Source organism: Schistocerca serialis, chromosome 2 (assembly GCF_023864345.2).
Source record: "Schistocerca serialis cubense isolate TAMUIC-IGC-003099 chromosome 2, iqSchSeri2.2, whole genome shotgun sequence".
NCBI classification, from domain to species: Eukaryota; Metazoa; Arthropoda; class Insecta; order Orthoptera; family Acrididae; genus Schistocerca; species Schistocerca serialis.
This window is the reverse complement of record NC_064639.1, coordinates 702801578-702813587: the sequence shown is the minus strand read 5'-3', so window position 1 is coordinate 702813587 and position 12010 is coordinate 702801578. Positions and strand designations below refer to the sequence as shown.

Here is a 12010-nt window from a genome sequence, read left to right as displayed (position 1 = left end):
TGTCTGCCGTACAAATGCATGAATGACACTGGTTCAGATGGCTCTGAGCACTATGGGACTCAACATCTTAGGTCATAAGTCCCCTAGAACTTAGAACTACTTAAACCTAACTAACCTAAGGTCATCACACACACCCATGCCCGAGGCAGGATTCGACCCGAGACCGTAGCAGCCTCGCGGTTCCGGACTGCAGCGCCAGAACCGCACGGCCACTCCGGCCGGCCATGAATTACACTACTGACCATTAAAATTACTACACCAAAAAGCAATGCAGATGATAAACGGGTATTCATTGGACAAATATATTATACTAGAACTGATATATGATTACATATTCAAGCAATTTGGGTGCATAGATCCTGAGAATTCAGTACCCAGAACAACCACCTCTGGCAGTAATAACGGCCTTGATACGCCTGGGCATTGAGTCAAACAGAGCTTGGATGACGTGTACAGATACAGCTGCCCATGCAGCTTCAACACGATATCACAGTTGATTAAGAGTAGTGGCTGGTGTATTGTGACGAGCCAGTTGCTCGGCCACCATTGACCAGACGTTTTCAATTGGTGAGAGATCTGGAGAATTTGCTGGCCAGGGCAGCAGTCGAACATTTTCTGTATCCAGAAAGACCCGTACAGGACCTGCAACATGCGGTCGTGCGTTATCCTGCTGAAATGTAGGGTTTCACAGGGATCAAATGAAGGGTAGAGCCACGGGTCGTAACACATCTGAAATGTAACGTCCACTGTTCAAAGTGCCGTCAATGCGAACAAGAGGTGACCGAAACGTGTAACCAATGGCACCCCATATCATCACGCCAGGTGATACGCCAGTATGGCGATGACGAATACACGCTTCCAATGTGCGTTCACCGCGATGTCGCCAAACGTGGATGCGACCATAATGAAGCTGTAAACAGAACCTGGATTCATCTGAAAAAATGACGTTTTGCCATTCGTGCCCCCAGGTTCGTCGTTGAGTACACCATCGTACGCGCTCCTGTCTGTGATGCAGCGTCAAGGATATTCGCAGCCATGGTCTCCTAGCTGATAGTCCATGCTGCTGCAAACGTCGTCCAACTGTTCGTGCAGATGGTTGTTGTCTTGCAAACGTCCCCATCTGTTGACTCAGGGATCGAGACGTGGCTACACGATCCGTTACAGCCATGCGGATAAGATGCCTGTCATCTCGACTGCTAATGACAGAAGGCCGTTGGTATCCAGCACGGCGATCCGTATTACCCTCCTGAACCCACCGATTCCATATTCTGCTAACAGTCATTGGATCTCGACGAACGCGAGCAGCAATGTCGCGATACGGTAAACCGCAATCGCGATAGGTTTCAATCCGACCTTTATCAAAGTTGGAAATGTGATGGTACGCATTTCTTCTCCTTACACGAGGCATCACAACAACGTTTCACCAGGCAACGCCGGTCAACTGCTGTTTGTGTATGAGAAATCGGTTGGAAACTTTCCTCGTGTCAGCACGTTGTAGGTGTCACCACCGGCGCCAACCTTGTGTGAATGCTCTGAAAAGCTAATCATTTGCATATCACAGCATCTTCTTGCTGTCGGTTAAGTTTCGTGTCTGTAGCACCTCATTTTCGTGGTGTAGCAATTTTAATGGCCAGTAGTGTATAATTTGCTCACACAAATCCTTATAGCTGTCACTTCACCTGTCCCATACTGGTACCAGGCTCAAAGTGACGGAAACTTTTGTGAAATTTCGTTTTGTCGACTTTCGGTTGGCAATGAGACACTAAAAACAAACAGTCGGTCAAGATCAAGATGAACACTGGTTTAGCATAGAGTATGAACGCTTTAGTGGCTGAACAAACTAGGGAGTTTCGTGAGCCTTTATGAGAATATATTTTTAAAGTAATCTTCTTGCGAATTATCCTCGAAAAAGACTTCAGAAAAACAACATACAAGTGTTTCGTTAATCACGAAGAAGTAACTCTGTATAAGAACAAAGTATTCTCAAGGCGCAAGAATGCTATTGATTTCTGTCGAATCTTATATAAGGTGATATTTGAGCCTGTACACGCAGTGAAAGGAAACAAAGGAACAAAATTCAGCTGGGATACCTTAACACAGTAACAACTTCGGCAGAAGCGCAGTCTCACATCGAATATTGGAATATGCTGAAGTCCTCTCCATCAGTTAATTTTACTGTAAATGGTCAACTAATTACAGTGGCCATAAAGAACTAGGCCAGAGCTGCTTATTGATAGTGAAGAGAAAAGAAGGATTCTGGTTCTGCTACCAGATAGTGATGCAAAAGGAAACTTAAGCGGTCGAGCTAGGTGGCGCAGTGGTTAGCACATTCGACTCCAGTTCGGGAGGAGACGGTTCAAATCCGCGTCCGGCCATCCGGATTTAGGTTTACCGTGCTTTCCCTAAATCCCTCCCCACAAATGCCGGGATGGTCCCTTTGAAAGGGCATGGCTGATCCTTCCGTATCCTTGACACAATTCGAGCTTATGCTCCGTGCCTAAGACCTCGATGTCGATGGGACGTTAAACTCTGTCTTCCTTCCTTTTTCCTTTAAAATTGCAGCGTTTCGACCCGTATTGCAGATGGTTGTCATGAGGAAGACGATCTGTACATCTTCATCCTAATGAAAGCCACCTGTAATAATAGCCGAAACCATGAAGTATTTCTCTTTACACCATGACGTTGTCGCAATATAATCAATAGCCAATTCTATACCAAAATGATGAAGCCTCTTAAACTCGCAAGTCAAAATACATTTCCGGAAGTTGTCTCCAGATATTGCGACATCAGGCTGTGCTCTAGTGGGTGACACCAGCGACTTAACTCATATGTCTGGCGGGCTTACCATAGGTCTTCTTCTGTTTCCTGGACTCCAGTGTAGTATTAGATTTGTCCATCCTTCATTCTTGCTTTCTAGCCTTGTGGGCATGTTATTGCCAGATCGTAAATGACTTTGACTCTTTCAGTCTTTTTTGTAATTCCCAGCACGGTGATTTATACAACTCTGTAGAGGTTTTGGTCTGTCTTTAGGCGAATTTAATCAATATCTTAGGCTCCGAGACATAGGGAGGCACTGGTATAACGCGAACGAAGCCTTTCGCGACGGCACTGTTGTATAAATCATTCTACGACTTCTTGCAGCGTCATTTCAGGGTAAAATTTCAAGCTTTCGACGATTTCCGCCATTAGAAGCCGTCTTTGGGCTATACGGGGCCACCGCAGCAGCAGTTTTAACAGTCAATTCCTGCTATCGAAGACGATGAAGGAAATCGTCGGAAGTTCGAGATTTTATCCTGAATAGACACGACAAGAAGTCAGAATGTTTTATACAACTGGTAGAACGCGTTGCTGATCTGAAAAATCACTGTTTTCTAAAAACTCGTCATTCTAGTTTGACGCTTTGTAAGATTTCATACATGAGGACAGCTGAGAACAGTTCAGACTCAATGGAATCGCCTTGTTTGACCCTTCCTTCAAAGGGAAAATCTAAAGTTCATTATCTGTCTGTGTGGGGCAACTGTGGTGCAGCTCTCGAATATGTCTAGACTGTGCTACTTGCCTGATGCCTAAGATGAATGCCTTTTCAAAAAATGTATAAAAATTTACACATAATGGCTTTGTTCGTGCAGCTGATGACGTAATTGATGCCTTTTATTGCAAAAAAAAAAAATATTCAACCTGATTTCGGTCGAGGAAGCCTAGTCACATAGGCATAAACGTTTAAATTTTCGTATATGGTTACCTTTCAGGTCTGGAGCGGCACGCGACGACGTGGCAAGCGCCCTGCTGGACTCGTATCGGCCGGGACTGCTGTCCGGAAACGACGACTTCGTGGCCCAGACCATCGCCAAACTGTCGCGTACAGGTAAGAGCAGCGCCTGCACAAAGTCAACGAGGAGACTACGATGTGGTGTGGTAACGGGAGGGTGTGGAGGGAGTGGTTCGACAATAATATTGTAGCACTGATGGAAAACATTTTATTTCTATACATAATGATAAGACTGCTTTAGAATTGTATACATACTTCTTTAATTTAGTAGACCAGTATCGAAAACATGCTCATCATCAGCAGTTCTACAGAAGATACATAAAAATAATATGTAAAAATTGCTGTAGACTATATGATATGGTAGTTCGAATGTAATTATAATTAGGGGCGCTTTGTGGTGGACTGTTCAGTACTTACGCATATTTCATTTTTACGCCTTCATAGAATTTCTATCAACTTAATACAGTTTCTAGTACACTCTCATCTGATTATAAATGAAGCAAATGGTGCTTTCAAATATCAGGGATACTTTTTGTTGTCAAAGATGCCTGAGTTGTCAAAGAAGCCAAATTTGTCAAAGATGCCACAGTTGTCAAAGATGTCGCTTCTTGTGTATTTTTCATGGAGGTAAAGAAAAGAAGGGAGATGACGCGAGTGGTCGGGCGCTGCCGACATCTTAAATAGCCTAAAACATTAGCAGACTACCGTTTACGATTGTTTCTTGTTCATTATTTCCCTTGTGTGTACGCAATAGCTGTTGTAGGTATATACTTGTCTAACGTAGTGCCAGGAACGCAGTTTCACATGTTTTTCTGTTCTTGAATTCGTATTTACTCTAGTAATATGACACATATAGCCTCATTAATGTAACTTATTTTTTGCTGATGTATTTCGAACACCACGAAGACAAGAAAGTGATGTGAAAAATGTGCTCTCGTAATCAATTTAATTTTACTTTCACAGTATTTGTATCGATAGCAAATGAAGCTGGAATTCCGAAAGCAATGCTGACTGATACTACTTCTTGTTCGTTAGATTTTCAGCTTTCAACACGTATGCGGAACATTTTTACTGTTCACGTTTGCAAAAAAAATTTACCTACGTGTTCTTTGCTAGCCCATAAACTTGTGCAGTGAGAAAAGGAGCAAGCCATGCTGTCGTGTCTTGTGCATGTCAGCAAAGTGAACAATTATTCTGGTCTACAAAATTCAACTTTGTCAAATTTTCGAGCACCAGAATAGGTTATCCTTATGTATTTCGACCTGCTGAACATGAATCTGCCGTTGGCTTTTCCACGGCCGTCACAGTTTTTCTGTAAACTATGATAGTCCCTATCTACTTGTATTCGGTTTTTATGTTGCTTAAACAGTACGATTTCGCTAATTTATCAACACAAGGAGCATGAAATGCTAGTGAAATATGTTTTCATACATACCTAAATTATTTTGGACGTTTACTGCGTCTCTTATGCGTGGCACTACTATCCTGTTACCGTGTCAACAGTAGTCAGCCATCATACTTATTACTCGTTGCCCCTGACAGTGTTGCTCCAGTGCATATATGGTCTGATGAAATCTTTCCCCATACTCATTGGAGACTTGTCCATGGGCACCACCAGGAGGAAAAGAATTCAAGTGTGAGTGAAGAAGGTGCAGTTTCTTACAACCAAGATCACGGTAAGACTGTAGTAGTTCGTTGACTAACATACCAATATTGCCTGCTCTCTTGTTTCCAAAGAAATCAGAACACAGTTTTTTGAAAGAATTCCATTAGTGCAGTTCAAGAGGACTCAAACCATTGACAAAATCAGGATCGTGAATAAGCTGTCTAGCTTGAGCGCCAACAAACACACACACGAAAGCTTTGCCGTGACTCGTGCAGGCGGTGTGACGTCGACGACGGCGACGCCCGCGCCAGTGCTGACAACGACGCTGAGGCCGGCGGCTGCTGCGGCGGCGTCCGTGGAGGATGGCGGCGTGAGGCGCGCGGGCAGTCTGCCTCCCGACACGCCGGTCGTCGTGGTGAGCCGCGTCAGCGACGCCAACCCGCTGCTCGTCGCCAAGCTGGGCGCGCAGTGCGTCTGCAGGGAACCACAGGTGAGTGCCGCCGGCGCGCTGCGCTCCGCTCTCCTGCTGTTGATGTGTTTCCACGTCCGTGGCGCGGTATGGAGCAGGCGCCACTAGATTAGATTGGATTAATACTTGTTCCGTAGATCATGAATACGACACTTCGTAATGATGTGGAACGTGTCAGGTTAATAAAAGACATTAAGATATTACATTACAGAAAATATTACATGACACTTAATATTTTTTTGTGGGGTTGGGGAAATTACCCACTTACTATATCCAAAAATTCATCTAATGAGTAGAAGGAGTTGCCATTACGGTAAGAAAAAGGAATAAAAGTGAGATGGTGTTAATACTTTCATCCTTCTTTACCTCCTCTGCATTACTGCAGATGACGTGTCACTGAGCACATTTGTACTGTGCATGCAGTACACGTGAGGTGCCTAGTTCTTTCCACTGCCCTGTGTGGAATACAGAAGTTCTTGTACACTTCACTAACCTGCTGTCTTCATGATACTGCTGTCCCCAGCGCAGATAACAGCACGCAGGTCGTGGATTCTTTTTCTTGAGGCTGAAATTAACTTCGCAAGGAACTGCTGCTACGAATAAACTATAACTCATTTGGGATGCCACTCGCGTTTTTATTGATATAGACGCGAGAAACTATTCTTGATCACAACGTATTGAACATATCTTTCCACAGTCATTATATCTGGCTAAAATAACTTGAAATACATCCTGCCACAGACAATATGTCTGTTTACTGGAACCGTCAGAACTGGAGAATAATATTACATGAATCAAATACTACTATTGCAGACAACATGTCTGTACCTAGCGACGGTCGGAACTGTAGCAAATAAAATTGCATGAATCAAATACTGCTATAACAGACAACATGTCTGTCTGCTGGAACGGTCAGAACTGGAGAGCCGGACTGCCCGAGACACTTCGCGCACCAAGCCAGCAAGGCGTGACCCGAACGCCACCGAAGTGCATCGGCAGTAATATCGTCAGTCTTTTGTTTTAGTAATACTTTGATTTTAATAATTTTGAAATGACTGATTGATAGCTGGCTGTTGAGAGATGTTTATTTAAAAAATGAAGTAATTTGGATGTCAGGTTTAATTAATAATAGCAACTAAAGTTTAACGTTCTGGCGTCCTACCGCCGAACACAGCAGCCAATCACAGAGCAGCAGCATCATGCAGGCGGTCTTTCTCGCGGGAATGGTACCGAATCTAACATCTGTCACCGGTATCTCATCCCACATTGCGTCATCTCCACTGCCCTGGGAATAGCTTCCTGCAGCCTAATATGATGGCTGAATAAGCCAGAAATATTACACAATTCAGAAATTCTTTTAATTTTCTTTTAAATGCTATATGGCTATCTGTCAGACTTTTGATGCTATTAGGTAAGTGACCAAAGACTTCTGTGGCAGCATAATTTATCTCCTTCTGAGCCAAAGTTAGATTTCACCTTGAGTAGTGAAGATCATCCTTTCTCCTAGTGTTGTAGCCATGTACACTGCTATTACTTTTGAATTCGTTCGGGTTGTTAATAACAAATTTCATATATGTATTCACTTATTAAGAGGCTACAGTGAAGATCTCTAGCTCTTGAAATAAGTGTCTGCAGGATGATCTTGGATGAGCTCCAGCAATTATTCTGATTACACGCTTTTGTGTAATGAACACTCTTTTACTCAATGGTGCGTTACCCCAGAATATGATGCCATACGAAAGTAGAGAATAAAAATAGGCGTGGTAAGCTAATTTACTGAGACGTATATCGACTAAATTTGCAATGACCCTTACAGGATAAGTAGCTGAACTCAAACATTTCAGAAGATCTTCAGTATGTTTTTTCCAGTTCAACCCCTCATCAATGCATACACCTAGAAATTTTGAATATCCTACCTTAGCTACCTACTTCTGATCGAAGTCTATATTTATTAATGGTGTCATTCCATTTACTGTGTGGAACTGTATGTACTGTGTTTTGTCTAAGTTTAATGAGAGCCCATTTGCAGAGAACCACTTCATGATTTTCTCAAAAACATCTTTTACAATTTCACCAGTTAATTCTTGTCTGTTGGGTGTGATAGCTATACTTGTATCACCGGCAGAAAGTACCAGCTTTGCGTCTTCGTGAATATAGAATGGCAAGTCATTAATATATATTAAGAACAGCAGAGGACCCAAGACCGAACCTTGCAGCACCCTATTCTTGATTGTTCACCAGTTAGAGAAATCAACAGTTTTTTGCATATTATGTGAACTACTTATTTCAACTTTCTGCACTCTTCCAGTTAGGTATAATTTAAACGATTTGAGCGCTGTCCCATTCATACCACAGTACTTGAGCTTATCTAGATGTGCCACTGTGTGTGTGAGCGCGCCTGATGAAGAATGTGTATCGGTATCATATTTTTGTATCTAGCCGCTGTTGAAACATCTACGAGGAGCTTTTAATAAGCAATGCAACACATTTCTTTTCCTCAGACAATTTCAGTTGAAAAATGCGGAATTTGTTGTGGGATTTCGGGGAATTCCCGCTTCAGCCCCCTTTAGTTCCAGGAAGTCCCGACAGGTGGCGGCGCTATACGTATTCTTCAAAATGGCATCTGTAACAGACGTGCGGAGAGAGCAGTCACTGAGTTTCCTTTGGAGGGAAACCGGGGCATCGTAGATATTCGAAAGTGCTTGCAGAATGTCTACGGAGACCTGGCAGTGAACAAACGCACAGTGACTCATGCCAGCGAGATCGGGCAAATCTGTCCGATTTCCCGCGTGCCAGCCGGCCGCACACAGCTGAGACTCCACCAGTGTTGGAACGTGCGGACACTCTCCTTCGAGGTGATCGATGGATCACAATCTGACACCTCGCAGCTCAAGAAGGCGTCTCTGTTGGTAATGCTGACGCACACATCCACCAATTTGGGTAGTCAAGGTGTCTACTTGCTGGGTTCCTCGTCACCTAACAGAGTACCACATAAATGGTAATGAACGGCGATCTGTGCAGAACTGCTTGCGCGTTAACATCGTCACAGGCGATGAAACATGGGTTCGTCTCAACCAGAAACAAATCAGAAATTCTTAACAACTCTGAGATGTATTGTGCTACCCTCAGGAAACTGAAGAAAAGACTTCAATGTGTTCCTTGCCACAAAATTGCAAATGAACTTCTCCACAAAAACGATAGGCCACGCACAAATCTGCGCACCCGAGACGAGCTCACAAAACTTCACTGGATTGTTCTTCCTCATACATCATGCAGCCCGGATTTCGCACCTTCCGACTTCAATGTGTTTGGTCCGATGAAGGATGCATTCCGCTGGAGGGGGAGGTTATTGATGCAGCAAGACGTTGACTCCCTTGTTAACCAGTAGAGTGGCAACATGCGGGCATACAGGCCCTCTCAATAAGAAAGTGTAAGACCGGGGCATTGAATGGAGATCAAGTTGAAAAGCACGATTTTGAAGCCAAAGGAGTGGGGAATTATGTGGTGTATTTAAATCTTTAATAAAAGCAACCTGCATTCAGAGAAAAAGCTGACTTATTGAACATCCCTCGTATAATCAACAGGTGTAGATGTTACTGCGTTGCACACACTATCTTTAATCGCAAAAAGCCATGTTACAATCTTTTAGGTATTAGGTGCTTAGGGTGTAATCATTAAGTTTTAATCTACATCTACATATATACTCCGCAAGCCACCCAACAGTGTGCGGCGGAGGGCACTTTACGTGCCACTGTCATTACCTCCCTTTCCTGTTCCAGTCACGTATGGTTCGCGGGAAGAACGACTGTCTGAAAGCCTCCGTGCGCGCCCTAATCTCTCTAATTTTACATTCGTGATCTCCTCGGGAGGTATAAGTAGGGGGAAGCAATATATTCGATACCTCATCCAGAAACGCACCCTCTCGAAACCTGGACAGCAAGCTACACCGCGATGCAGAGCGCCTCTCTTGCAGAGTCTGCCACTTGAGTTTATTAAACATCTCCGTAACGCTATCACGGTTACCAAATAACCCTGTGACGAAACGCACCGCTCTTCTTTGGATCTTCTCTATCTCCTCCGTCAGACCGATCTGGTACGGATCCCACACTGATGAGCAATACTCAAGTATAGGTCGAACGAGTGTTTTGTAAGCCACCTCCTTTGTTGATGGACTACATTTTCTAAGCACTCTCCCAATGAATCTCAACCTGGTACCCACCTTACCAACAATTAATTTTATATGATCATTCCACTTCAAATCGTTCCGCACGCATACTCCCAGATATTTTACAGAAGTAACTGCTACCAGTGTTTGTTCCGCTATCATATAATCATACAATAAAGGATCCTTCTTTCTATGTATTCGCAATGCATTACATTTGTCTATGTTAAGGGTCAGTTGCCACTCCCTGCACCAAGTGCCTATCCGCTGCAGATCTTCCTGCATTTCGCTACAATTTTCTAATGCTGCAACTTCTCTGTATACTACAGCATCATCCGCGAAAAGCCGCATGGAACTTCCGACACAATGATTTGGTGGAAATGTGTAACAACAGTAAACCATCATATGACACAGTGGCTAGGTGTCGCAGTCGTTTCCAGAATAGTCAGACAAGTGTGAATGATGAAGAACGAAGAGTCAGACTATCTCTCTGTGGAGAAATGGGAATCGCAAACGTGGAGGTGCTGGTGCTCGAAGTCCAGCCTATCACAATCGAACTGATAGTAAACAAAGTAAAAATCAGTTAATGATCAGTTTTCAACATCTTGCACGACAGTTTGAACGTGATGAAGTTTGCAGGCAGCTGGGTCTCACGACTGCTTACACTCATCAAAAAAGGCCGCGAAACTGAAGGAGCAGCAGAAATGTTGCAGCTATGTAAGACCAATGCAGATTGTTTTGGCCGCGTAGTCCCCATGAAGGAACGCTAGATGTATCAGTATGACACTGAGACATAGGAGCAAAGCGAGTAGTGACATCATCATAATTCACAACAGCTCAAAAAGTCTAAAACCCAAACATCATCGGATAAGGTGAGGTTGAGTGTTTTTTCGGACTGCCACGAGGTCGTGCTAAGAGGCTATGCTCGTAAAGCGACAACCGCCACTGGAGCGTTCTACAGAAAACTCCTGACGAGGTTATAGGAAGCTATCAACATTTAGTGTCGAGGGATGTAGTCTCTGCTGGTGTTTTTGTTCCATGGTAACTGTCCAACTAATTCTGCGCAAGAAACAGTCACACAGTCTCACACCACATTGTTCTGACATGGCACCCATTCTCTTCTTCTTCTAACCTCGGATGACGAAGCTGTTGCGCGGTACGAATGGCCAAAATAATGACGAGGTGATTTTAGAAGCGGAACGTTTCCCGAACGGCCAAAATACGGGTTTCTACAACCCAGGTCCCCGCCAAACGATATATCTTAGGAAAACGAGTGTCCCATGGAAGACTGAATACACAGAGAAGATCTAACTCCATCTCCGATCTTAGTTGTCGCAACTTGATTTTTCGAGATGAGTGTAAGCAGTCGTGAGACCCAGCTGCCTGCAAACTTCATCACGTTCAAACTGTCGTGCAAGATGTTGAAAACTGATCATTAACTGATTTTTACTTTGTTTACTATCACTTCGATTGTGATAGGCTGGACTTCGAGCACCAGCACCTTGCGACCGAACCGCCGAATCTTTCCATCAGTAAATGGGGTATGTTCTCAAGTGACTCCGTTGTTTTAACCCCTCCACTGACAGAATGACCTGCTTCCTACTTCCGTATGTATAAAGCCAATACGGACTTGTAGCTGTCACGCCTTTGCGCTTACTGCTACGTATTTTAACCGTAAATAGCTCAGCCCTAATGGTAAGAGTTAGTAGTGAATTCTGGCGTTATTAATCTTTAAAGACAGCACAGCTGCCACAAGCTCAGCTCACTTTTACTCCACTCCTACCCTCGCCATTACACCACATTAACTAGGTGCTACATAGACCTTGCTAAATTCACTTGCATATACATTTCTGACCGTTACTCGCCAGTATTTACCTATTGGATTAGTACACTCCTAACCGGACTATTTCTCAAAGAGCTGTGATGATTGAACGGGTTCGATCCACGGCCTACAGTGCCCTACAGTTCACACGGTAACACTGCCTACCTGACCCACTTAACTTG

The 12010-nt window shown here is 43.8% G+C and overlaps 1 protein-coding gene across 1 annotated transcript in view; it reads left to right on the top strand.

Annotated features, from left to right (window-relative positions):
- LOC126456344 (uncharacterized) overlaps positions 1-12010 on the top strand; it is a 231013-nt gene that overhangs the window by 179579 nt on the left and 39424 nt on the right. The window contains exons 15-16 of the mRNA XM_050092096.1: positions 3750-3865; positions 5651-5865. Coding sequence (XP_049948053.1) covers positions 3750-3865; positions 5651-5865 — 331 coding nt within the window. The remainder of the gene's footprint in view (positions 1-3749; positions 3866-5650; positions 5866-12010) is intronic.